The following is a 27,850-nucleotide window of genomic DNA, read 5'->3' on the forward strand; positions in this document are numbered from 1 at the left end:
AAATTCAAATACAAAAGTCTTAACCATTTTGTTATTATAAAAGAAACGACTCACTGTGACATTTTTACTCTTTCTCTGAATCTATACTAGTGCATTATCTAGAATAGTTTTAATTTTAGTACAAAATTTTACTCTGCTTCATAACACCAATTTACACAACCTGAAAATTGTTTTCTATTTCTGTAGTTTATCATTAGCTACTCCTAGGAAAAAGTTATCAGAAGAGATTCGTATTTTTATATCTTATTTCATAACCATTTCCAGGGCAACAGTAGGTTAGCGTGTATCCAGGAATTTTTTTTTTGTAAGACAGCAGTAAATAAGTTAAAATTCATAGCACATTTATGAGTGAAGTTTATATGTGTCCTGTGGTAAAAGATTTATCTTTCAATTATTAAACTATTTTTCCCAAGTGTCAAGAAGTCTTACTAGTATAAAGTAGATTAATGTAGATATAAAAGTAGTTTTTGTTAAAGTAAAGTCTGGAATTAAAAATAGACAAGTTAAAAACCGGATTTAATCCTGTTTGAGTAGTTGGTAATTCCACCTACCAGATGGAACAATAAAAGAACGGGGCTTGGACAGGGGATGGAGAGGGAGATGGAGTTTGGGATTAATTTTGAGATCGGTCACATCACATCACCAATTTTTTACCTTCTGGCGTAACAATAGTTAAAAGATCTGGACAACCAGAACTCCGACCCGTTTTCTCTTACCTTAAAAACCTAACTGTTAATGACTTTTTTTTTTTGAGTCTCCCTGGGCACACCAAGAAAATGATCTAAAAGCCATGCGGTAGGGTGCGAACTAAGAACCTTCTTCAAACAAACACGACCTTTACTCCGTTTATTGAACTCCTCTTCTCCACCCAGCCAGAAAACCCAGACAAGTTTATTTACACACACATCCGCACACGCACACACACCCCCACACGCAGAGAGAGCCCGGCGGAAACGCCCTCTTTCCATCCCCTCCAAACAATTATCTCTGAGAGCAAAAGAAAATAATCAACAGCCCTCCGTGCTGGGCGACTGAGCCGGAGCCCGGCGCGGGGAGGGAGGGCGAACGGCGGGCGGGCAGGGAAACGTGGCTCCGCCGCCGCGCCGAGGATTTGTGAAGGGAAGCGCCGGCCCGCGTGCGCCTCTGGCTGCCCGTGTAATTTGCAGCCAATCGTCAGGAGGTGTCCGCGCCGCTGCGTCCTGCTCACCTCGGCGCCAACCCCCGCCCCGCCCCCGCCCCCGCCTGCACACCGCCTCCCTCGCCTTTCTCTCGCGCTCCCCTCCCCCAGCAACCACACACACGCACACACACAAACAGAGAGGAGGGGGAGGGGGAAAAGAGCGAGGAGAGAGAGGGAGAGAGGAGAGACTCCCCGGCTCCCTCCCTCCTTCGCACACAGCGACTGGAGACGGACGGAGAGCAACGCGCTGGGAGAGGAGCGACCACCGAGCACAGCCCCGCGCTCTCCCACATGCACTCACACTCGGCTCTTTCCTCTCCCCCCACCTCCTCCGCCTCCTTCCGCCCCCACCACTAACACCATCTCCTCCTCCTTCTCTCTGCAACAAGAAAAAAAAAGCCATTTACAGGTATTTTTTTTTGATCCGCATATTTATTTATCCCCCCTCCCCAACAGTTTGTTTACAAGTATTAAAGTTGTAATTGGGAGCTGCCAAGACACATCTGGATTTGTGTTTCTTTGTGTTAGGGGGTGATGTGCAACTAATTAAAGGCAGACTAGCAGCGTCTGCAAATTCTAAGGCTCCCCAAATAAAAAGAGACTGGTAAGTGATTGTTCTTTCTCTTTCTCTGGCTTTTTTTTTTCCTCTTAAATGTTTGCTGTCCGTGGGGATTGTAAAAGTAGATTATGAATGCTGGACTCCAGCAATAAAAGGCGTCGCTGTATTAATTTATTAATTAATCTGCACCCGCCCCTCCTCCTGAATGTTAAATATGACCTTTGATCTCTGTGTCTGTGGTAGACCAGACATACAATATTAGGCATATATATATATATACAGTCACATTGTTTAAAGGCAAAACAGGATCATGAAGTATGGGTGTCTAATTTAGCTTTGGAATAGGACTATAGTTATTTGTGTGTGTGTTATTTTGTTTTTTAAAGAAAAACCAAACAATAGCTGTGGCTTAGGTACCTTTTTCATGCTCCAGAGATGCATTGATTAAACAATAATGACCTGGATACTGGGCACAATCATTTTCTACAGTTTCTGGTGGCATTAAACCTTAAGGGAGGAAGGGGGAGGTGATGGCTATAAGAAACGCAAGGAAAGCTGCTGTTTGGAAACACCACTCTAATACTCTGGAAAAAGGACCTTAAAATATTTATTTGGAACAAGGTCAAAAGACTAAAATGTTGAAATTGTTCCCTCCACTCAAATGTGATGATATCTAATGCATGGCTGGCATAACTAGTTTTTACTAAGTAGCAGTTATTATGGTCTTGCAGTTACAATGTGATTCCCAGAAACTGAAGCTATATGCATATTCTTAATGTGTCTTCCCCTACACCCTTCCAAGCATCAAGAATATTTAGCCAGGAGCATTTTGGGGGCACCCTTTGTATTGCCATCAGACCTCTGAAGGGAGCAGTTTTCCCTGATGCAAAACCACAGAGGTGGTTCCTGAGTGATTAGGGACTTGCTGTGATTGAAAGATGCCTGCTAGCTTCTAATCCAGCCTGGGGTGAGGTTCCTTATCTTGATTTACTTTGCCTAATAGGGATTTGTTTACATAAACCCCTCTTTTTAGGGTACCTCATCAGCAGGTCTTGAAGTTTTTGCACTTGGAGTTTGGGCGTAAATGGTTCATTAATCTAATTACAAGCATAATTGCTATAATTGATAACCATTTGGAACTGAATATTTGAGGCTGAGACTACTGAGCTCCCATGTAGAATTCCCTGAACTCCACATTCTAGACCAATATATGGTCTTCAAAAGATGTCACAAAAAGATCTTCTGGCCAAAAAAAAAAAAATCTGGAAACAAAGAAACTGGCTTTTAAGGTTATTATACACTTTATGTCTTTGCATTACTTCTTGAAAGGCTATGATGTACCTCTCCCTCTGTAATCAAAAACTAAAATACCTCTTCCTAAAGCCTAATAATGGCCTGTAAGTAAAGAGATGAATGCAAATACCCACTTAACATTAAACTTTCCTCTTTAAAAAAGCAAAAGAAAAAAATCATTTAGTAGTTATTTCTTCAGGTAAACAACACCTTAAGGTGCCCCCCCCCCCACTCTTTTACTCAATGTAAAACCTGTGACTTGAGAGATCCTTAAAAAAAAAAAGTCCCATGCTTTCCTCTGGTCTTGTAAAGAGATAGGAGTCTCCTTTAGAAATTATTGGGGATATTCTTGCAGAGGCTGCCGGCACTTGGTTTAAAACCTGTGACATTGTTTGTATTATTTAAAATTTTTTAAATTTAATCCATTTTTCTTTCTTTTAAACAAATAGACCACCACCCTCTTACCCCCACCAAGCCCCACCACCAAATGGCTTGTACAATTGAGACCTGTCCTTGGTCCATTGAATTAAGACCCTAACAGAGCCAGCTGTGCTGGGATTCAAACTAATGACCGCAGACACAGAAGGACACTGTGGCAGCTGGTAGTTCTTTTTTCCCTGCCTCTTTAGTTCAGATTGTATGTGGGCAGTCTCTTAGCTCTCAGTTGTATTGTTTGCTTACAGTTTATACTCGGATGTATTGTAGACTTTCTCAGTACTTCATTTGCTAATTTCCTGTTCATTTTCCTCATAGGGCCATTGCTGTTTTCTACTTTACAGCATTTGCATGCCCAGGCAGCACTTGTTCACACATTTCATAATGTTTAAATGCCCTCTGCTTATAGGTAGTATCGCCCTCCCACCCCTGATTTGCATGTCTTTAGCACTCCGATTGCCCTTTTCCCTAGGCGTTTGTCACCCCCGTCTTTCCTCTTTCTCGGGGCATCCTGGCTATTAATACATTTTCTCAGGAGGGTTGTAAGGATGGGGGGAGGAGCTGTGCTGTGCTGCGGGGTGGGAGGGAGCCAGGCTGGCGGCGTTGGTGGGGGTGGGAATGGGGGGGGGTCGCGTCTCGATTGTTATGCAGACGACCTGACGGAGAACGTGGGAGCTTCCAGTGTCTGCGGTGGGGTAGTGAGGGGGGAGGCTTATTTATCTTTAATCTTCTTCCTCGTGCAGCTCGTGGAATGACTTTCTTTATTTTAGTTGTAACAGTTGGAGGATAATGCCAAGGAAGACGCTGCCCGGGAGCCCACCGCCTGCGGACATGCGCCCCAGGGAGGAATAAAGCAATCCTCACCTTGCTCTCCCCACCCGGGCCCACCTTCCCCTCCCGCCCCGGCCCCCACCCCAACACCACCATCACCCCCTTCCCTCCCCCCCGCCTCCCCCCCTTTCCCGCCCAGGTGTCGGACCAGGCGGTCCCCACTTCCACCCTGCACCCCTTCTTCCCCCCCTGCACCATGAACACCAATGTCTGCGTGGAGCCCGGGCCGAGCCCGGAGGCCCCGGGCTTGCCCAAGGAAAGCCACCTGCCCGAGGGGGCCCTGAACAGCCTTGTGGATTACAACTCGGAGATGGAGCGCTACCGCTCCTTTGCCACCTCCTTCTACAAGACCAACGGGGGCGCCTTCCCGCAGGCGGCCAAGATCGCGCGCATCACCACCCCCATCTTCCCCAGCAGCGCCGCCGCTGCCGCAGCCGCCGCGCGCATCGGCATGTCCCCCTGGAACTGCGACAACGCGGCCACCGCCGCCGCCGCCACCGCCATGCTCTGGGGCAGCGGCGGCGGCGGGAGCGGCGGCGGGGGCGGGGGCGGCGGGGGCAGCGGCGGGGGCGGCAGGAAATCCTCCGCCGCCGCCACCTCCTCCTCCGCCTCCTCCTCGGCGATCCTCCCCGCGGGCGGCGGCGGCGGCGGCGGCAGGACCAGCATGCACCACCGAAACGACTCCCAGAGGCTGGGGAAAGCTGGCTGCCCGCCAGAGCCGTCGTTGCAAATGGCAAATACTAATTTCCTCTCCACCTTATCCCCCGAACACTGCAGACCTTTGGCGGGGGAATGCATGAACAAGCTCAAATGCGGCGCTGCTGAAGCAGAGATAATGAATCTCCCCGAGCGCGTGGGGACTTTTTCCGCTATCCCAGCTTTAGGGGGCATCTCATTACCTCCAGGGGTCATCGTCATGACAGCCCTTCACTCCCCCGCAGCAGCCTCAGCAGCCGTCACAGACAGTGCGTTTCAAATTGCCAATCTGGCAGACTGCCCTCAGAATCATTCCTCCTCCTCCTCGTCCTCCTCGGGGGGCGCTGGCGGAGCCAACCCGGCCAAGAAGAAGAGGAAAAGGTGTGGGGTCTGCGTGCCCTGCAAGAGGCTCATCAACTGTGGCGTCTGCAGCAGTTGCAGGAACCGCAAAACGGGACACCAGATCTGCAAATTTAGAAAATGTGAAGAGCTAAAGAAAAAACCTGGCACTTCGCTAGAGGTCAGAGGAGATGATTTCTTGTTTCCCAGCCTACCTCCCTCCCTCTTCACTCCCCTTTCCTCTCCCCTTCAGGGCTTCTTGTCTGGCTTGAAGCAGCAGTAGCCCTTTCCTGAAGCTTCATTCAGGTTGTGAGATTCAGTTGTAAGTCGTTTGCAAAGGGCATGGCCTCTTCACCACCCTCCCCAGGTGCACTTCGCGTGGAGCTGCCCTCCTGATGAGGAGGGCGCCCCTCCTTTTTATCTCTAGGGAAAACTAATGTAATTGATTTGAAAAAAATCATAATTTTCACATTTGGTATGGTCAGAATTTTCTCTTGGTCATTAAAATCGTCCCCTCCTCTCCCCTCCCCCCCCGTTATTATTTTTTAAAGCATCTCTGCCCAAAGGATTGGACACATTATATTCCGTATACTTTTCTGGCTAACAGAGGCTTGTTAGTGGCCCAATGAGGACACAGTTTGTGGCGCACAAGCCTATGTTCCCATTAACCCCTCCCCCTGCCACACACACACACACACACACAATAATCATTGAGGCTGAAATATATGGATTCAAAAGATTTTTTACCTCCTTCTAGGATAGTTTTTCTCCTCACCATGACAAAATGTTTCCCATTTTATTTTTTGCATATCTGTGTGGGGTTTTTTTTTTTTTGAGAGAGAGAGCAGAAATAGTATAGAAAGATGAACACCACCTGCAATTTTAAAGGTCTGACTTAGTATGAAAGGATTCAATTAGTTCACTTCAGGAAGGTGACAGTAATTTTATTTAAGAATTGCTTTACATAGTTTCAGAAACTAATGCTTTCTGAAACTCAGTTACCAAAAAATGTTTCCTTTGGGCTGTGCATTTGACAAAGTAACCATTTTGTGGTCACAGAATTGTTCTATACATTAAACACAGTTCTAGTGATACCCAGATGGTGACTAATCATTCCTTTTTTTTCTATGTGGTCTTACAGCAGACACTGTACAGATTATCACTACAGGAATTGTTAAATTAGGCTTTAGTTAAGTTAAATCCAAAGACCACTGTGTTTGGTGGAAATTTCATACAATAACCTGATCAAAACAAAAAGGAAAAAACTGGTAAATTACAGATAAATGATTTTGGTGGTATATTTTTGCAAAGAAATATGGACAAGTAATCATATTTAGCCCCTTGATCAAATTTAAAGAGTAGATAGCTAGAAGTTCATATATCCATGAGAACATAGGTGGGGGATTTATCATTTGGGAATTTTCTATGGCTGGATTGTAGGGTGAGAATAGCTTCTACAAGTTATCATCAGAGGGGCACCTGCACATTCTCTTAAAAAATTGAGAGCACTACTTGAAGGAGTTTTTGCCATTTAGACTGGTCTTCAAAGAATAAAAGAGACCAGTTAAAGATCTTTGTTGCATGTTTGAGCACAAATAAGATACAGATTTTTCAAAAGTTTCATTAATATAAGTTAAAGCAAATAGCACTTTGAAATTCTAAAAAAATCCCAGTATTAATATTGATACCATTACTGATTGTGATCAGTTCCATCAAAATATTGCTTTATTCCTCTATAAGAGAACCCATGTCTTTATTTAATGTTTGACTTTCCTCTAGGGTGGTTTATTACATTTCCTTTGGCAGTTCTGCTTAAGCAAAGAAAATAGAAATTATAAAAATGCAGATCCATGTATTTTCTTAGGTGGCAAAAATTTGTTCTTAGCTTTTGCATTTTCTTCTCTGAATTAATTTATCATAACTTCTCTAGGTCTCTAAGACCCAATGGGAAATTAAAATTCAGTTCATGCTGAAATTTCCTATTAATACTCAATCGATACTGACCAAAGGCATTTATTTTTCATCTTGAACTACAGTATCTAGAATTATAGATTTGGTGTTCCTAGTAGGCCTTGTCTTTAGCTAGACCCATGGCACTGCCTGCACCCAAATTTAGGGTATGTGTTGGATAGGACCACTGAACAATTCTGATGAATTTACTAAGTAACCACTGTGAAGGAGCTTCTTGTGAATACCAATAGGTTTTCTGCACAAGTTTCTATGCTGACTTATCAGTGTAAACAAGCTTCACAAATTTCCTTTTCTCTTCCTTTTGATAGTTTTCCACACACTTGTTGTGATGTTTAAATTCTTTAAGCATTTTGATCACAAATGATCCTATAATATCCCCTTTTCTTCTTTTTTTAAAATCTTTGTGTGCAGAAGTTCTATTGATCTTCAGAAGGTGATGTGTGGATGGAAGGGGAAACAAATTTCTCTTTCTAGCACTCTCTGAACATGTTTTCCTTAACTACATACCCCTTCCTACCAGAGAATAGACCATGGTTCAAGGCTAAGATTATTAGTGGAATGATATTTGGCAGAAAGAAAGAAGTTTTGTGTTCGTTTAGTTTTTTTCGTTAAGATTCTATCTAGGTCATTTAAAAAAGGTAATGGCTGTATAATTGCCTTAAGCTCATGTGTGACCACAAATATGGCTGTAGGAAACCAGCAGGATGCATGTCAGAGAGACAGGGTCTACGTGACTGAACCAAATGGGAACAGTGGTTGTGGGGCAGTAGAAAGTCGCCCTGCTGACCTGCTTCCCTCTGTAATTTGGTTCCTGTAAATTATCATCATCTGTAGAGATGTTTTAGAGATTGGATAGACTCTCTAGCTGAGGATTATGATTTGGAGATACATTATGATATACCTGTGGATTTCAGATGTAAGAAGTTTGGTAGTTAATATTTATTGACTTTTAATTATGGACATCCACTAACATCTGGATCATAATCATTACTTATATTCTTATTTATCATTTCATACCTCGTGTGCTCTTCTTCTCTTTGACTTACTGTCATCCCAGACGCTGGAGGCATAATCAGATTTTCAGGATGAGTAAAATGAAGTAAGACAGATTCACATGGATGTGTTGGAATTCTTGCTCACATTTTCTAAAGCTTCCCCTCTATATTCCTTTTAAAACTGCCCCATTTTCCTGCTTAGTCTCATGTTAATAGCATCTTAATGCCTTAGAAATGTGTTTAAAGAATCACCTCCCTTGATAATATTCCATGACAAAGCAAATTTCATTTTTCTATATTGTGTTTGTATATTTGCCTGTAACACTTATTCATTACTGTATTAAAAAATCACTAATTACTCAAGGTAGTTATTAGAAATGCTGTAGGCCCCTTGTGCGACAAAATATATCTTAAAAGTTTGTATCCTAAATGGTCAATATTAAGTTTCTAGATATTTCAAGAAACATGAATTTTGTATTAAGTTACATAGAAGCATGTCGTCTCATACAAAGTTAATCCTTTGGTTTTTATATTCACAGCAGTTTCATTTGTGATACTGAGATCTAACTTTTTAAATAGCCCAACCTGATACGGCTCAAGGGATACGATTGTCCCGTGGGCAACCCCAGCCTCTTAGTCCCTGAACATTGTTCAGGTGACATGATTGATCTCTGTGGGACAGCATTAGAGACCACACAGATCTGGTTTCTCTCCCATTAGCTGATTTATGGAATTACATTAGTAAGCAGTGCCTCAAGAGATTTCCCTTCCCCTACTCTTGCTCTTGGCTGTGAGTTCCACACTGCCACCGCCCAGGCTGTCCAGGAGCTGGAGGAGCAACTTGCAAGGGGCACCTTATAGTGAAGAGACTGAGAACTGGAAGTCAGGAAAGAAAGGGCAATTCCATTCTCTTTCTTTTCTTTTCTCTTTTTTAAAATGTACCTGCTGAGGGTACAGGCCAACAGTAATTTTCCACAAGTTAGTTTGAACTCCTAAGGAGTATGGTGAATATCCAGATATTGCCCCAAACATGATAACTTGTTTTAGAAGAGTAGAAGAGTGTTTTCATATCTATGCTGTTAAGTTCTAAATGCTCCAACTACACAAATGGCAACCACAAAATCCTGGACAGAGCATTGTCTACAGTTTGTGCAGGAAGATGGATACCTGCTTCCCAAAGAAATTCATTTGTGGACCATACATAAAATGGGTGTGCCACTCAAACTCAGTCTGTATAGTTAAATAATGAAACCAGTCAATAATTGAACATGTCATAAGTGTTCAAAGTTTGGTGACTTTAACATATTTTTTAGGTAAAATACAAATATTTCACATGTTAAGTTGAAACATCTACCAGTTTGTCGTTTTACATCATAATTTAAAAATGAGTTTTTAATTCTCAGTTTCAAGAATAAGAAACACACCATTATAGAAAGGTAAAAAAAATTTTTTTTTTGGTAAAAATTTTTTTAACTTCAGAATGCAAATATTTAACTATCAAAGAGGAAGAAGAAACTTCAGTAAATTCAAACAAAGTGATGGTATATTTAAACTAAAATGTAATATAGAAATAATAATGTAGGAAAAAGATCCTGAGTCTCATTAAGTGATAAGAAAAAAGTTCAGAAAAGGTCATCTTTGACTAGTCACAAAATAAATTGTAGCCAGGGCATGAAACTGTAATACAAGTCTGGTGAGATTCTCTTTCCATCACTACATTTAATACAAGGTAGTGAAAGCTGTTTTTGAAAGAATCATGCATTTTTAACAATTCCTATATGAAAATAATACCCCATCCATCCCAACATCATGTGAATTCTAAGCAATCTTTTGGATGGCAGTTAGGAATGAGTACAATTAAATCCATTTGTAAATTATCCTATAATAAAGTTTATTTGAAATTTAAACATCATCAAACAAAATGCAATCAGAAAGCTTAACAGAACAAGTAACAACAACTATAATCTTTAGGCTTTAAAGGATAAAAATATTTGGATATCTTCAAGAAAAATGGAAAGTGTATCTAGTGATGCAGGAAATAAAAGTTACTTCATTTTAAGCTTTTTAATGAATTGATTACTGAAGTATTACTGCTTATTTTGGTTAGTCTTAGCAAACTGTTTTCCTGCATGAACAGTTAAGAGTTTTGCATAGTCAGAGCTACAGATTGATAAATACAGAACAATTTAATCAAATGGTCTGTAAGAGTAAACATTGAAGAGTGTGCAAAAAAGGAGCGCAGTTCATCCATATTTGCTCTAGTGTACCAGGTTAGAGACTAATGATCTCTAACCTGTTAGGTTGGGGTGACCCTAGAAACACTGGTAGAATATTCCTTCTGGATACAAAAGTAAAACATAAAACTATTTGAATGTTCCCCAGGGATAGGATGAAGTGTGTTTTTAAAAATTCTTCTGAAGTAGTTGGTGCTTTTAGAACTTACTGATTAACTTCAATTGGTCAGATTGTCTGAATAGATAAGTTCATTTGTGCCAAAAAATTCACGTTTTAATTTTGCTTTGAAAAAGCATAACAAAATGTCCTACTATCCAATAAATTTCACAAGAGTGGATTAGCTTCCATTTCTTACATTTGTTTTTATTCACACTGTGTGAAACATTAAACATAAACATCTATTCATCATAAAAAAATCTAAATTACTAGACTAAATTCAAGATTTATTGTAAGTTCCATGTAAATATACAAATTGGAGAAAGGACTACTTCTCTTTTAGTTTTCCTCTTATTTATAGATTAGTTTTTAAAAAGCAAAAATGAATGCAAAATAATGGTAACATCTTTCATTTTTATAAGTGTGATTTTCAGTCACTGATTAGAATGTAAGATGATCTTGACTGGGGAAGTAGAGCACTCTAGGAAATACCATTTTTTACTAAAATTTGTTTTCAAGGAAGTATTTTTTGTAATCTGTATAAATTTTGGAGATTTGGCACATGCATCATTTTGTTTCTTCACTCGTGCTGAAGTATTTCTGCTCATTCTTAACATAGTTTTCCATCTAGTGTTATGCTGTTATCCCTATGGGTTTCAAAATATTGGGGGAGGGGCACACAGGTGGCCTCATCCTTCATCATATCTTGTTCTATCACATGCAAACACCTGTCCTGAAATTGAATTATTCTGCAGGGTAATCAAAAAGCCTCCCTCTATTCAGTATCATATGTTTTCTGTTGTTTATTGAGTTATGTTGCACCATACTTCAGTTGCGACAGCCATTTAATAATGTTGAAGACTTAGCTCTGCAGGGGCTAAAAGGATCCCAGCAGGCTTGTTAACTTCTACTCTAAAACATTGTGAGAAATATTTTTTCCTCTGTGAAACTTCGGGGCTTTCTCTTAATTTATTTTAAGAGCCTAAGAATCCACAGCTAGGTATGAGAGTGAGCCTGTTACATTTTTGTTCCATGTTTCTATTTCTTAATATTTAACCCATCTATTTCTTGTAGCATTTCTTACTCAAAAGAAAATGACAAAGCAAACAATTAAATTTTCAAGAATTAATAGTAAGGATGCTTTTTGTTGACTGATAGGAAACCAAATACAAATGATATTCAGGGAATATACTACTAGCTTTTTGGCTTTTCATTTCTTTTACAATTAATTATATTTGGGTCATGTGGCCACAATTAGAGGATCGTTTAAGGGAAGAGCCACTAGTATGGAATAACTTACCAGTTGAACTATATTAGTTCCATCAGCATAACTTCTCTGAACTTTATTTCCTCACCTATAAAATGGGGGCTCAGCCTACCTTATAACTTTTTAATATTGTACGTAGGTTAATGTTCTTTGCATATTGAAATATGCTATGCAATTTCTTGTTCCTGTCTTAGTCATCAGTAAAAGGTAGAGAAGACAATTATATTTAAAGATAATTCAATTCACTAACAAGTTACTTACAGTTTTTAGAAATTAAAGTTCAGGTAGCCAATTCTGTGGCTTGTGTTTTCTGAATATTTGATGTAATCATCCAGTTCACTGAAGATCTGGCTTGATTTCACTTGGAAAGAGATAAACCTGATAAACAAGTTTTCCTTGTTCTTGTGCCTGTGTTGTCAAACACCCATTAAACCACGCATTACCTAGTGAAGTCATCAGTGTGACCAGCCAACTCCGGTAACTGAAGCTTCTTCCTCCTTCCCCACCAAAGGCACACCACCACCATTATGATCTATATTTTTTAATAGAGTGTGTGTGTGTGTGTGTGTGTGTGTGTCTGTATTTCACTTTAACTCAATAACTTCATTTGACTGCTCTTGTCTTTATTTGGACAGATACAGGGAGTTATTCTAAATGTGAATTAGTTTAAGAAAATCTTGTAAGAAAGACATGATTAAATGCTTGTCATGAATTCTAGTTGGAAAACATCTAACAAATACTGGAAAACTGTAGTTACTTTTGTTTTGGAAGAGTGTGTGTGTGAAATAAAACTGGCAGATACTTATTTTGGATAAAAACTGAAGTGACTATGAGTAGCTTTCTTTTTTCTTTTTAATAAGAAGAGCATATTGATGAAATGAAGAAGGTTAGTGAGCAATAATAGAAAATGCTGATGCTTTTTTCTGGGAGAAGATAGTGATAGGCCTGAAAAGACTGGGAATACTAATCAAGAAAGCATTAAAGGGCAAAAGAATATTCAAGCCAGGATGTACTACACTGTCTACAAGGGACTTTGTCAAGACAGGATATGCACGTCTGCTTTGCTTCAGCAGTTATAGAAGTTTTCCAGAGAATGGGGACTATAAAAAGTGGGAAGAAAATATTTTCATGCCTTGACTCCATACATCTGGTTTAGGAGTTGGAGCTGATGATCGGGTTCAGTGGAGTGGCAGCCGAGTTAGAGACAAGGAAAAACAGATTGTGTCATAATCTGATGTTATGATTTTTACTTATGCCTTTGAAACATTTGGTAGAATAATTCCAAAGTGTAACTAAAAGAGAATACTTCCAAAATGGGTAGAAAAATGGGATCCTATTTGAGTCTAATCTGCATCTAAATTCATATATGAAAGGACATTCTTAAGAAGGTGAAAAAAGTATCAGACAATGGGGAAAACTGTGCTGAAAGTACTGTTCGTTGCTCAAGGACTTAAAAATTAAAAAAAAAAAAAAAACCCTGGAGGATTGATAGTATCAAAAGGTAGAGATCAAGGAGGGTGAGAAGAGAAAGGGATATATGTTTATAGATCAGGAAGAGTCATGGGCATTTCTGTGTATGTGAGCAAATCTGGCAAATTCTGGAGAAGATCTATTTTCTCCAAAACTTTACAGAGTGAAAAGAGATGAAATAAAATTTTAAAAGAATTATAGGCTATGCACATTTAATTTTATGGAAATGATGATTATGAGTATGGGTGAATCAGTGGTGGAACAGTAAGTGTGCTGCAAAATGATGACTATGAGAAATGATGTTGTTTATAGATTAAATGAGATCAGTGATGGTTTTAATGGAGTTAAGAATAAGGAAGAGAGATAAGATTCTCAGTTGTAGGCAGATGGATGGGAAGTGAGATATGGAATCTTCTAGGAAACATTAAATACTTTGTTTGCTTTCTCATCCATGAGAAACGAAATAGAGAGCACTGGCCTTTACCATCCCACAGGAAATAGATAGTGGATCTAATATGTAAGCCTGCTATGTAGAGTTCAGTTCATTAGGAAGTGGAGTGCTTTTTGGATTTCCCTCCTGTGAATCTCTTTGCATGACTATGGTATATGGCATGCGGCTGCATCTTTCAAACTGCAGATGACAGTATATTAGTGGCTCTTGAAACCAGTGTGTTGACTTACCACCAAGATTTTTAGAAAATAGACTAGAATAGAGTGGAACAGAAAATATATGAGTGCACTGCAGGTAGTGAGTATACATATTAAACTTTTGTTTCAGTTACTTTTGTAAAGTAAATGTATGTATATGCATGAACTAGGCTGCTGTGTAAAATGCATTTCTGAGTGTTGGTTGTAATAAAAAAAGGTTGAAAAACACCAGTGACAGCAATAATATTGAGCAAGTCTGTAGTGAGGAAAATATTATATTTGTAAATGGAACAATGTTAACAAGATAAAGAGTAAAATTTAAATGTGTATTTATAAATAGTGTGTCTTTACTTCTCCAAGACAGGTCTGTAACTATGCTGTATATTCATGAATACATGGTAAGTTACTAAGCACATAATAGACCCTTGATAAATTCAATTCAATTTAACACATCTTTAGGTAGGAACTATTTTCTAAGACTTGTAATAAGTTCTGAGGATGTGTATATATATATATATATATATATATGTATGTATGTATTATATGTGTATATGTATAATATTTATACATATATATACACACACACAACTTGCTTAAAAAATTCAACTTTTCTTTATTCCTAACTGCCTTTTGTCAATACTCATCTAATTCCTTAAATCTGCATTTTAGTCCTTTGTCCAAGGTACTTAGTTCTCCACTTATATTCTTAATTCTCACTCCAAAGAAATAGATACAGTTAAAATTATATAACTGATATTTTATAAAACTCCAGAAGCTATTTAAAAGCCTTGGGATTCTTTGAATTCATCCTTGGCTAAAGTTCTTCCCCAGATCTAGAAAATAAGTACCTGTAATCTTGACCTGACTACCTGATGTAATGGTATAGTATTGTGTTTTCTCTTAGTTTTCCAGAATTTTTTAAGGAATAAGAAAAAAAAAGAGTACTTTTCTAGAACATTTGAATATACTGAGAATCTACAGTATAGATTTAATGATTTAATAGATTTAGCTTAGATCTATTACATTTAAATATCATTTATTTATTACATAGATATAACTATTACTACATAATATAAAATATAGATATAATCAATCGATATAATATATTTAGCAGATCTTATCTACAGTATAGAAGTAACAGACTTTTATTTCAAGGATATTTAACATAGGACTGGAAATCTTTGACTTGAGTAAGAGACAGGGCTGTATGGAAAGAAAGAAGTAAAGAATGGAAGTAAAAAGAAGTGAGGCAAAGTGGGAAGGAGCAAGTAAGGAAGGGCAGGCAGACTGCAGTGTTAGAGATTAAAAACAAACCAGTAAGGAGAATGTTGGCAGAAAAGATTGTCACACTCTAGGTCGTCTTTTTGAGTCTGGTTTAAATAAGAAATTAATGGAAATGGTTAAAGTCTCAAAATTTTTGGAAAGGTGGCATGAGGTTTAAACTGGAAGCACCCAGCATTGTTTCTTCTCATTTACCATAGTGCAAAAAAGTTTCAGAGAAACCACTTTTTTTTTTAAATTTCTCTTTTAGAGTAATTCACTCAGGTCTCACAATTAGAAACACAGGAAGAACAAGATGAGAAAAACAAATTGCTTAATGATGGCGTAGAGGCCATCCAGCATTTATAAACAACTCATTGTTCAAAAGTGTAAGTATAATTTTATAGTGGTTATGCCGAGAACTTCCTGGAAAACATAGAACTGCACATATAGAGAAGACTCCAGAAAAATGATAAGGATAATACTAATCACTACATCTTATGAATCCTATGCCTGAAAAAAGTTAGTCTTATTAATTTACTCTGCTAGTTAGTTAAGTATGTGAAGGTGACTATGTTTACACAAAGCTGGAGCACATGACACTAATAGAAAAGAAAGTGATACTTGGAGATTCCCTGAGGAGAAATTTCCCTTCAAGTATTTCAGGACTTGTTCTATTACAGGGTATGCTGATGTCCGGGCAGTGGAGAATGCTTCAGTGTGTGTATCCCCTTAATGAGGGAGAGTAACCAAAATATATAAAGAGCTAAATAACATGTAATAACTTGATAAAATTAAGTTACAATAATTGCAGACTGTGTAGCTTTTAAGGTTGTTATTTAAAATGAGAATTAAGGAGAGAGACCAAAAAAGTTAGAGTGATTGTGAATTTGGTGTGATGGCAATTGCAGTTATTACAAGATTAAAAATGAAATACTCCAAAAGCTACATTATGCTCAAAAGTATAGTTTTCAACAAGTATATTATTTTGATGATAACAGCTAATGACTGAAATGTTTGGAATTTCTTCTAAATCCCTCTAAGTAATTCATGGACGTAAAACATGCTTTGGTTTCTTAACTGAGTCTATCTCAGTGGCTGGATTTTTGTCATGGAAGATTCTAAACCAATAAAATTCAGTGACTACATCCAAAATTGCTATGAAACTTAACGAAAGGGAAAATTTTTTATTAAACTTATTTTCACTTTTTTATATAATATAGGAAAAATGAATATATATTTTATTTGAATATAAGTTATAGGCTATCTAAATCATACCTTTGATAGTTTTAAAATAATGACCTCCTGTTTCATCCCATTTTGCATAAATATTTGTTCTTTTTTTCAATAAAGGAATGAGAGGGTTCACTGTCTGTTTTAAAATTACCAGAATCTTCCAAATTGTTCAACAACTTGGCCATGAAAAGAATGCTGGTAGTTTTTCAATAGCTGATTAGCAATATCCCACCTAAATGTATTGTTGTATTCAACAGGAATTAGTAGAGTCACTATGATAAGATAGAATTACTTAATTAATATACACATACAATACATACACATATACAAATATATATGAATATATAATACATTCAGATTCACTTATCATATAAGCATATGTATTTGTGTATAAGTGAAATGTAAACACGAACATATAAACAAAATTAAATCTTTAATCATTCTTGATGTATTCGTGGGTTTTGTAACCCACTAAAATCAATTTTTGATTTTTAATCTCGATTTTACTTTTAATTTCCTCTCACACTTTCACAAGCCCCTTTTTCATTTGTGGATCATTGAAAACTTTTCCTCATTCTGCTTATCCTGGTACCATCTTATTATAGTTCAATTTTATATGTCCAAGAACATTTTAATTACTAAACTACCCATTTATAATACAATAAATTTACTTATTTGTTGGAATGATATGGTGTGAAGTGTTTTTACCAAAATTAATTGAAATATAATCCTATATAGCATTAATCAAGAAACTTGCCTAAATAAAGTAGCTATGTTAGATATTAGAGCCAAAAGTGAGTGCCTTTTTGGTCACCACTGGACCAGTGTGCATCAGTGTTAAGCTGTTACTCTCTCCTTCCTGCCAACCTACTCCTACCCCATACACACATTCCCCTTGGGACTGTTTTCCTAACTGACTCTACCATCCTATTGACTTGACTTAGCACCTTTACACTGTAGTGTAAAAACTCATCTTTCCATTTACATAAGCTGACTAGGTTTATCTTCTAAAGTCATGTCTAGAATGTTGCCATTACAGTGGTGACGGTGAAGGGGGTGGTGTTCCTACAGGCAGGGAAGGAAAAGAAAAAGCCTACATATTCTCAAGGCAGAACGACACCCCACAGACAGAGAATCAATACTAATAAGAAAGCCATCTCTAGTTCGTCACCACTAATCAGTGAAATCTTGGCCAGAAATGTCAATTTGGAAACCAAAAAAATGGAATGCTCCTTATGTTTAAAGCCTCCAAGAAATTAGTTCATGAAAGTTATCCAGTTACTTATTTGGTGCTTTCTCCCCTTTAAAGGGGGGTCTGACACCCCAGTTAATGGTAATATTGATAGATCTTTCAGTTTACATCTGGATAATGACCAAAATAAGACGTGAGTATACCAAAGACCTATATAGTTACATGGTAAATGCATCCAAATTATGAGAAAATTTATATTAATCCATATTTTTAAATGTCGGTATTATTAAAATATTAAGTTTTTTATCATAACAAATTATTAAACTGTGAGATTATCATTTATCATAACTTCTCTCAGACTTACTGACTTTTGCTATACCTGTGCTTGTAATAATTCTATAGTTACTGGACTGTCATTTTTAAAATTTATTATTTGTAAATGGGATATGAAAATATTTCTGCTATGAACATTTTGGGGAGTATCGAACATTTGGTAGGTATCATTTTAGATCATAATTGTTAATTATCTAAAGATTTGTATTAATGTGCATATGTATGTATATTCACATTCACAGTATTATATTTATAACACAGTTTTCCATTCTAAAAAGGTTTAGAGATTTTTTTCAGGAGAAAAATGGAGGACCTATGTAACTTTATATTTGGGCATTCCTGGTGAATCAAATCAGAAAAAAAGTAGTTTTTCACACTATCAGAAATCCTTTTCCTTTTATTTATCCCAACATACTCCTAAGTTTGAAAGTTTCACATGAAGCTGAAACAAAATATAATCAAATATCAAAATGCAAACAATGGGACTACTACTATCTTTTCTCATATTTTTTCATGTACTTTGTATTGCAAAATTTCAGTTATTCATTAAAGTTTTCAAGTTCTAGTACCAAGACATAAATCAAATGTAGTGTGGGGTTCCGACTTCAAGGCTATAGATGTTTGAAGGTTAAGAAATTTGTGGTGAGAGTCCTCACAGTGAAAACAGATTTTATAAGAGGCTGTATTAACTAACCACAGTTCAAAATTGCTTTGCTTTTGGTTGGGAAGAGCGTATTTCATGTAGTTATATAGAGATCAGAAAATGGTTGGATGACTTACATTTCTTTAGTTAATAATAAATAGGAAAACAGGAAATTATTAGTTGATTAGTACAAGAATAATGGTACCCCAACATACTGACCTCAGCTTGGAAATCATTTTATTAGAGCCATCCTGTTTCATAATAGAAATCTGAAGGCCTATGTGAATTACTAAATATTTGAATTAGAAAGTACATGAATAAATATTGGAAAGATATTTAACTTTATAGAATTCGCTGTCATAATTATTACCTCAATTTATAACTTTATGCATTCTGAAGTAAATTTCAGCATCTAGTTGTTTTAATTTGCACTTTAAAAACTCATGTCTAGCTTTATTAAAAATGATTAGTTGTGTTTAGTGTCCTGAATGCTGCTTCATTTTATATATTGTCCTAGACATGAATAGCCGATCCCATATATCTTCATATGTAGAGCGATACGGATACCCCATTTTCAGCTGCTAGAAGGTGAATTTTTATCAGACTTGATGTATTTTAAACAAGTGTATATAGATGCATGCTCAACCAGAAGACACTACAGTACACATAACCACTTAGCAGACACCAAAAAAGAGAAAGTTATGCTCAAATTTGTAGGATGGTAGCTTTTGGGTTTCTTATGTATTTTAGGTGTTGAAATTATTTCCCTATTGATGATTTAATGAAAATCAAACTGTAATACATTTCTGCCAGAGATACAGTGATTCTTTCTGCATTCATTATTTCTTGTAAATGTAAAATGTACTTGGACTTGGATTATATCATTCTTTTATTCAAAGAAATACCCTTGATTTTAAAAGTTATTTATAAGGGAAAAATAAGGCATTCCTTTAAGCTTGAATCTGGCTCCTGTAAGGATGAATCCTGTGGAACACCACACTTCACAGCAGTACAGGAAGGAGGACTGGGGGCTCTGGTTGCTCCGCAGGCCTCCTGGGAGCAGGGCTGCTGTTTGTCATGCTCGCACCTGCATGAGCAGTGAAGGCTGCCTGAAACAACGCTGATCAGCTCAATTCTGTTCTTCACCTCCACGCCCCGTTTCTTCCTAGGGAATCTGGCCTTCTTGTCACTCAGGATAACGATTTCCTGCAAACATCACTGAGATCCAGAAAGTCACTGTAAACTCATCAGTAATGTGATTCTCCAGCTGGGACTCTTGAATTGTTATAACCCAAGGCAGCTGGTCAGCGTGCGTAATCCCCCTCATTGGTGTGCTAACCTCCACACCATTTAAAACAAAGTTCCCTTACAAAGATGATCTCATTAGTTGACCAAGAAGATATGCCCCCAAATTAGTAAAGAATAAAAAAGCTATAAATTAACCCAGTATTTTACATATGAAAATGTATTGCTTCAACTGTCTTCGGTGGAAAGAACTCAGTCCAGGCCTAAAGTAAATTTCCAATGAGCCCAGTGAAAATCAGGCAGGACGCTGGACATACACCTTCCATTTGAAGTAGCCTGTGGAAAACTAAGGAGTTTTGTTGCTTTTATAACCCTGAAATAAAACTTAATGAAACCTCACTTCAAGTTTCTGGTGAATGCCTTGATAATTTGTTTGACTTAATGCATCAGCAGTTTTCCTAAGTTTTCTCATACATCTTAGGTGATTTCCCAACTAATGGTTTTTAGACTTCGTGACCTCAAAAATCTTAATATAAGGGAGAATAATTGTTAAAAGAGGCCTCCCTGCTTGTCTTCCTCCTTCCCCTGCATCAGTGGATTGTCTGCATCCTTATATATAGAGATGCATACTCGTCTCAAGTTATGCATAGTAACAAGTACACACCATTGTATTTTGTGATAGGTCCTATTAGTAAAGGAAACCAGCTCTCAGCTTGTGTCATACTTGCATTATCTAATTAATTTTTAGTGCTAACAACCATTGGGAAGTGATTATCTTTTTACTGATTATCTTTTTCTCACAACAGTGACCTTTGATCTCAGATGGCATTTTAGAGCCTTGCTTTTTCTAAATATTGCATATAAAATTGAGTAGTGTGAAAGGCACAGGAGGAGCAAAAAGTTGGAAAAGAGATTGAAAAATGTATCTAAGACATAAGGAGTTCCTCTCATTTAAAAAATGTACTCCATACATTTTTTCTGTTTATCTTCATCAACATAGATGTTTGTCAAGATACAAGATTATATAAGTATATACTTACAGTCTTGTTTCCAGTTGGCATCTGATAGTAAATTGGCATCTCTATGTCATATACTATGCACATAAATGTTAATATATATAATATATATGCACATGTTTATTTTTCATATGTGAATCTAATTACATGGATATGCTTGGATCTAATTTATCTTGTTAAAAATGACTGCATTTATATAAGTATGCATACTTACATAAAACTTATTCTTAGTTGGCATCAGATAGCAAGTTAGCATCTGGTATAAACCTCAGTTTTAATTTACTGCTTGTGTGTGTGTGTGTGTGTATGTGTGTAAAACATGCATATTTGAATAATGTTTTTTATTCATATAGTTACTTTAATAATGATTAAATAAATGATTAATGAGCACATATAATTATATCTACCATTCAAAAGTTAATTTTAGGGAGGGTTTTTCTCACCAACCAACCAAATCAAATGATGGAGATCCAGGTATAGATAGTGAGTTGGAGAAAAGAAAACATATTAAACTATGAGGATTTAGAAGAAGTAAAATATTAATAAGCACTATTTTTATGGGAATCACTTATCTTTGTGTTTATGTTTTTAGAGAATACAAGTTAACTGTCTTTGTATATACATCTACACAAACTTGAGTTAGGTGCTATTACTTCATACTTAACATGTTGATTTTGAAATTTGTACTGACTGAGAGGATGATTTTTAAATTCTTTTTAGTACAGATAGTGAAAAGTAGCTTTGCTTTCCAGAATGTTTTTTTCCCATTTAAATTTCAATTGACAGTTAAATCACTTAATATACTTTTTAGATGGCATTACTACAGTAGGACTGTGTCAACCAAATAAGACATATGTGAGAAAGTAAATAAAAGCTAGTCTCGACTATTAAAGAGTGTTTGTAGAACTTTTCATGTGTTTTGTAAAACATGAAATTCAAGTGCTGTTTAAACTGTCTTAAAATGGGTTTGTAAGAGGTGTATATCTGTGTGGTGTGTGTGTGTGCATATATGTGTTTCTCTAAACCTACTCAGTATTTTGGTCATTCAACAATTTATGTATTTATTTATCATTAGCAGCCATCTTACTGTCTACTCAACTTGTGCCAGTATAAGGGATAAAATCAACTTTCTTTCATTTGTTCTTCTACGTAAATGTAGCTTGTTATTTCTTTTGTACCTTCAATATGTATTCATGTGATTGTGTTTTATAAAGAAGAGTATGGCATGATGAATTACAGTAATGCTAATATACAGAGGAAAATCCAATAGCTTAACTACTATCTATCTAACAAAAATCCCTGAAGTAACTTCAAGCTTTTTGTTAAAAGGATTGCTCAGACTTTTGGTGCTAGTTATTAATCCTTGGGAAAACTATGGTATTTTTATGGTGCAAAATGATACTTGTGCTCCATTGAGTATCATTGGCTAGTGTAAGTTTGTTTCATTTATATGACATTAATTTGTTGAAAATACAGACTTATTTTAAAAAAGTAGGACATTTTGTCATTATAGTTCTCATTAAATTATACATAGGAGTGTTTAGTATTAGTAGTTGTTGAATGATAGAGATAATGTCATTGTAAAATTTGTTGTTTTCCTGTCTTAAAAGAAATTATCCAGAATAAAAAAAGTATTACACTGAATTCTAAACATCAGCCTTACAAAGGATGCATGTGTACATGATAGATACAGATTTTAAGTACACTTGGTGGCTGGTCTTCTTACTGTTGTTTAATAGCTTGAACCTTTCCCTTTATTCTGATGTGATCCATGTTTTAGGCTGTGTTTCCTGTATTTTTTTTAGACCAGTGTGTTTTAATCATATTCAGTAAATTAGCCATTAATTTAATATTCTAATTTTCATAGTCTTCTAAGATTGAACATTTCTTTTTTATTAAATGTTGAAACATACACGTCATTATGTTGTGTATTGCTGACTAAAAGTATTGCTGAAGTATAAAGGAGAAAAATCTAACTGTATATTGGCATACAAAGAAAGCTTAACTTGTTTTCTTGCTCTTTTTTTATAGAGAACACCTGTTCCCAGCGCTGAAGCATTTCGATGGTTCTTTTAAAGCAGTAGTATATCTTATTTTCAAGGCATTTGGAAGTGAAGGGCAAACTAATGTCTTGTTTTAAGAAACTGCTTAGTCCGCCACTGAAGACAATATCCAGATATTATTTTCATTTTATGTATAGGGGTTTCTTCAAAAAAAAAAAAGGAAAAGGAAAGAAAAAAGACGTATAAAAATAATCTGGGAGCTTGGGGAATTGGCCAGTCTATTTACTTTCAATACATTGATTCTTTCTTTGATGTAATTTAGCTATACTAGTGAAGTTGTTGTCTATTTTGAAAGTGGCTGTAAAAAAATAAGTTTGGGTAAGCCCCTGCTGTAAAATCATGTATCTTTGCAAAGTACATATCTATACTTCATTTTCAAATATATGTGTTTCAGTACTGTAAACTGTACAGATAGCAGCTTGTATTTTGTGTGTTTAGACACAAGGAGACAATCATGTCTGAGCATCTATGGAGATTAACAGTTTGTACACAACAGTATGGTTCTGCGAGTTAAATCTGGAGCAATAAATTTTAGCTTTAAATATTTTTTGCCAGTTGTTTCTAGAAGCAGTGACAGCAGTGGCATGTGTTGCCATGCATCTTCCATAGAGACTTGATACCAACTTTTATGAGATTAAGAGATTCTGATGCATCCAGCAATTACCTTCAGTTGTATTGTTGTAAGAGGGGAAGATGTGATGAAAGTTTCAATTAATCTTTTGAGCACTATATTAGAGTAGTGGTTATGCACTTGCATTGCTTACAAACGAGCTGTACAGAAGGGTATACCTCCCAAATCCTTAGTGTAGTTGACTTGTCTTGGGTTGCACTGTAAGGTGGAGTACTTGGAGTAGTTGGAACGCGCAGAATCAATTGTAAAAATTTATTTTTTAAATCAGTGTTTTCTAGGATGCAGAAAAAAGTATCATACCATAGGGGGAAAAAATTCATGACTGACTTTTTTTCCAGTCCAATGTGGGCTGTATGTACTTTTTGTTTATTTTTTGCTTTTTTTTTTGTAGGAAAAAATAAACACTTAATAAAACGTATGCAAATGTTTTAATTCCATGATATTAAATAGACAGCTTTGTTTTAAAAATTGAACATGAAGGCTTCCTGCGTTGAAGCATGGCTTATGGCTTGGTATATTTTTTAAGTTAAAAAGAATTAAACATATTCATAAAAGTGAGGCTTTTAAATTTCTTTTTATCTTCCTTTCTCACAGCCTCCCCGCTAGACCAGTGGTCTTCTCCTAGGCCCTCAGTGGAATGTTCCAATGCTCCCATTCCCATTCTTATCACTCAATGCTTTTGTTCCCAAGAAGGCAGGGCCACAGTCCATGGGATTCCACAAATGCAATCAGCCCCCAAACACAAAGGAGTTAATGCTACATAGGACCTGGGTTACGTTTTGTGTAGGATTTGGTTTTCTTATGGCAGTCAGGGCTCCTAAAGCTGTCCTAGTAGGACAAATATTGTTTGTGCTGATGACATGATGCCTAAGTAGTTTCTTCCTTCCTTCCTTCCTTCCTTCCTTCCTTCCTTCCTTCCTTCCTTCCTCCCTCCCTCCCTCCCTCCCTCCCTCCCTTCCTTCCTTCCTTCCTTCCTTCCTTCCTTCCTTCCTTCCTTCCTTCCTTCCTTCCTTCCTTCCTTCCTTCCTTCCTTTCTCTTTCTTTCTTTTGTCAGATTATAAAGCCTCTTTTCAGCTTCAGGAATAAAACAGTTTAGCAAAAACACAAAGTACGGAAGTTGCCATGTTACTGTAACTTTGTTCTTTATCCACCGGCCAGATATTTTAGCCTTTGACATCCATTAACCTGCTGAAAAATATTAGCAAAATGGATCAGGCAAAGAAACATGAACTTGAGAAGAGAAAGGGTGGTGAAAAGGACTGAAGTTTTAGAAAAGCTAGCAGGTGAATAATTTTAAAAGGCTAGTTCTAGTTTCGATTGGGAAATAACATGACATATTTTTAAAAAACACGGAAGGAGCCCTTCCCATTACAGTACTAGCAAGAGGGGTGGACAAGGTACCTACAGACACCGAGGTGAAAAACAACTGGGACTTACCTTGCCTAGAGTCTGCATGCAAGGTCTACGGTGTGGCCAGATAGCCTTTCTGAGGGAAATTCATTGTTTATTGCATCTATCCATGTTTAGAGAAGAGAATTAAATAATCACAAACTAAAACATGTTGTATATTAATTTTTGAGATAGCTTTCTACTTGATGTATATTCCTTTGACGTTTTCTAGTTAGAATTTCTGTTTCTGCTGTGGGACCAATGAGAGCTATGAGTTCTTCTTGTTTCATCTTTATTTTATTTCACCTTTTCTAAAAAACCAAGTTGCTAATTCATTACAAGTAAGTGAAAACTTACTTTCACACTTGAATGGTAAGCTTGCCTTGCTCTTTGGAAAATGACGGTTATTACAGAGCTGACACAAACTTCTCTTCAAGCTGGCTTAGGCATACAATAACATAAACAGATCTCATAGCAATGTACTGAAAGTCTAAAATACATGCTAGTATTGCATGTCTTTGGTGTGTTTTTGTTTTCTTAAAGAACTAATGAATCTGTGTATTGTGAAATGTGGTGTTTTACATGTCAATTCGATTTTTTTAATGAAAGTATCTGTTGATTATTGAAATGGAAAGATGCAGCTTTTCTTTAATTCTCTTATATGTTTTTCTTGATATTCTATTACACCACCCATTTTTTTGATTTTTAGTAAAAAATCTATTTATATAACATAGAGGGCATATAAAGTTCTCGTTGGTGATGTTGAAGAAAGGTATTACTCTTCAGGCAGCCCTCTAATTCTCTTCCCCATAAGTTCATGAACCGAGAACTCATAAAACATATCATTATAACCCTGAGGGAGTGATTCAGAGGTTTACCTTTTTCATAATTCTTAAATATCAATGAATTGTAACTTTTAAAAATTCTGCACTGTATGTCTCATTCAGTACAAAGAAAATGCAGGATATAGATTATGGTAGACTATTTATACAACTTAAAAATTATGTATCAGATAAACCAAATAAAAAACTTTGTAAGAGAAGTCTACATACACAGGAGTCTTGCCTTCTCTAGGTATAGATGAGAAGATGCAATATTCTGTCAGCTTTTGGGGAGAGCATGGAAAATATTTGAGGTGTTGGTACATAATGCAGTGAACCAATTTCCTTGTTAGCTGGCACTCTAACATCGCAAGGAAATCATAATGCAAACCTCTCTTTCCAACCTTCAGACCAAAGTGGCTTTCTGATGTATTCAGCCTAACTGTGTACAAGTGAAGGCACATTTACAAACCAGAAATATATCCATTCTTGGAAGAGAAAACAGTAGTAGCCTCCCTCCAGTGTAAGAGTATATAAAAACATCTCTTGGTTCCTAAATTCCCAATGCCCTACTTCCTTCTTCTTACACATTTATAAGGAGCCAAAGTGGTGGGCTTCCTGTGAATTAATATTAAGCAATCACTAAAAGAAAGAAAGGAATATTCTCTTCCTTTGATTTAGAACACCTGGCATGTAAGTTGGACAATTAATACTAAAGCATATAAACTCTTTAAGCTGATAGTATCTGTAATCAAATAATAAGAAAGGAAAGCAGCTAAATGAACACACTATTCAGGGTCAAATATGTTCAGCAAAAAGCTGTAGTGGGTCTTTGATCACGGTTAGATTCACAGCGATATCAAACAGTTGGTTCTCATGTAACAGCTAAATGTTTCCAATTTGTTTTTTATTAAACTTGGCAGCTTCACACTGAGATCTGTATTCCTAGTGAAGAAAAGACAGCTACTATGTTAGGAGGGATTCCATTTTCACAACTCCAAGGAAGTCAGATATTTCAGGAACGTGGGCCACAAAATGTACTCCTTTCACAGTGTTCTCCTCTTCTGAACTGTGCAGTTATCTATTAAATTTTCTAATAGATATTTGTGTAAGGTGTATGTATGCTTGTGCAATTATAAAAAAGCAGTTTTGGAAAACAGTGTATTTATTAAAGAAAATTACTTATGGGGCATGTACAAAACTGTAAAAAAAAAAACTAAAAAAAAAAAAAACACTTTCAATTTGCCCAGTAAAGTTGTTTTTGTGAAATTTCTGTGTTGTTGAATAAAGGACTTTAGTATTCAAAATATCTCTATTTTTCCATGGACACAGTTTTATTTCTGGGATTTTAAGTCATGAGCATATGATCCTGAAAATCTAGTTTTGTTTATGATTTAAAAAAGTTTATAATTCTACACCTGCCCTTATGTCAGAGGAATGAATACTGTATATAAATCTTTCATAAAATACGCTAGTTTTGTTTTTGTTTTTCCTCATGTATATTGTCTTTCTCATATATTTAAAGAAAGGAAAAGAGAAGAAAATGATTGTTTTCACACTTCTGAAGGATATATTTTGTGGAAAGCTTTAGAAGGTCACCTCAATAGGGGAAGAAATGAATGTATCCAAACTTTTCTCCTTCTTTCTCCGTCATAAATGTGCCAGGAGAAAACATCCCATGAACCCCTTGTGCCATGAAGGAAAAGTTCTGGTGATAATACTTAAGACGTTAATGTGCAATGAAGAAATATGAAACACTGGAATTCTATCTTCAGCCTCTTCCAACAACACTCTGAGATTAAATTTTTGCTCTACAGTTTTATTATGGAATATTGCTGTTCACCCATGCTTGTTATTATTTGGGGGTGAATGTGCTTAACCCTTATGTCACTGCTTCTCAGAACAAAGGTCTACTTTTTTTAATGCCTAACAAACTACAGGAAATT

At 36.6% G+C, this 27,850-nt stretch overlaps 1 protein-coding gene across 2 annotated transcripts; it reads left to right on the forward strand.

The window, feature by feature from the left end:
* Positions 1 to 1,271: 1,271 nt before the first annotated feature.
* On the forward strand, positions 1,272 to 27,219 carry CXXC4 (CXXC finger protein 4). 2 transcript variants are annotated; one of them, XM_073237219.1, is made up of 4 exons: positions 1,272 to 1,589; positions 1,709 to 1,784; positions 4,238 to 5,514; positions 23,032 to 27,219. In XM_073237219.1, the coding sequence occupies exons 3-4, from the start codon at positions 4,495 to 4,497 to the stop codon at positions 23,074 to 23,076; spliced, it is 1,065 nt and encodes a 354-aa protein (XP_073093320.1). In that variant the 5' UTR covers positions 1,272 to 1,589; positions 1,709 to 1,784; positions 4,238 to 4,494; the 3' UTR covers positions 23,077 to 27,219. The 2 variants fall into 2 exon arrangements, with proteins under 2 accessions (XP_073093320.1, XP_073093321.1); XM_073237220.1 differs by lacking the exon at positions 1,709 to 1,784.
* Positions 27,220 to 27,850: the final 631 nt, after the last annotated feature.

Source organism: Manis javanica, chromosome 5, assembly GCF_040802235.1.
Source record: "Manis javanica isolate MJ-LG chromosome 5, MJ_LKY, whole genome shotgun sequence".
Taxonomy (NCBI): Eukaryota; Metazoa; Chordata; class Mammalia; order Pholidota; family Manidae; genus Manis; species Manis javanica.

Excerpts from the sequence above, each read along its gene's own strand:
- CXXC4 (XM_073237219.1), top strand. The coding sequence starts at position 4,495 with ATGAACACCAATGTCTGCGTGGAGCCCGGGCCGAGCCCGGAGGCCCCG. Across the intron at positions 5,515-23,031 it reads AACCTGGCACTTCGCTAGAG|AGAACACCTGTTCCCAGCGC; the intron begins GTCAGAGGAGAT and ends CTTTTTTTATAG.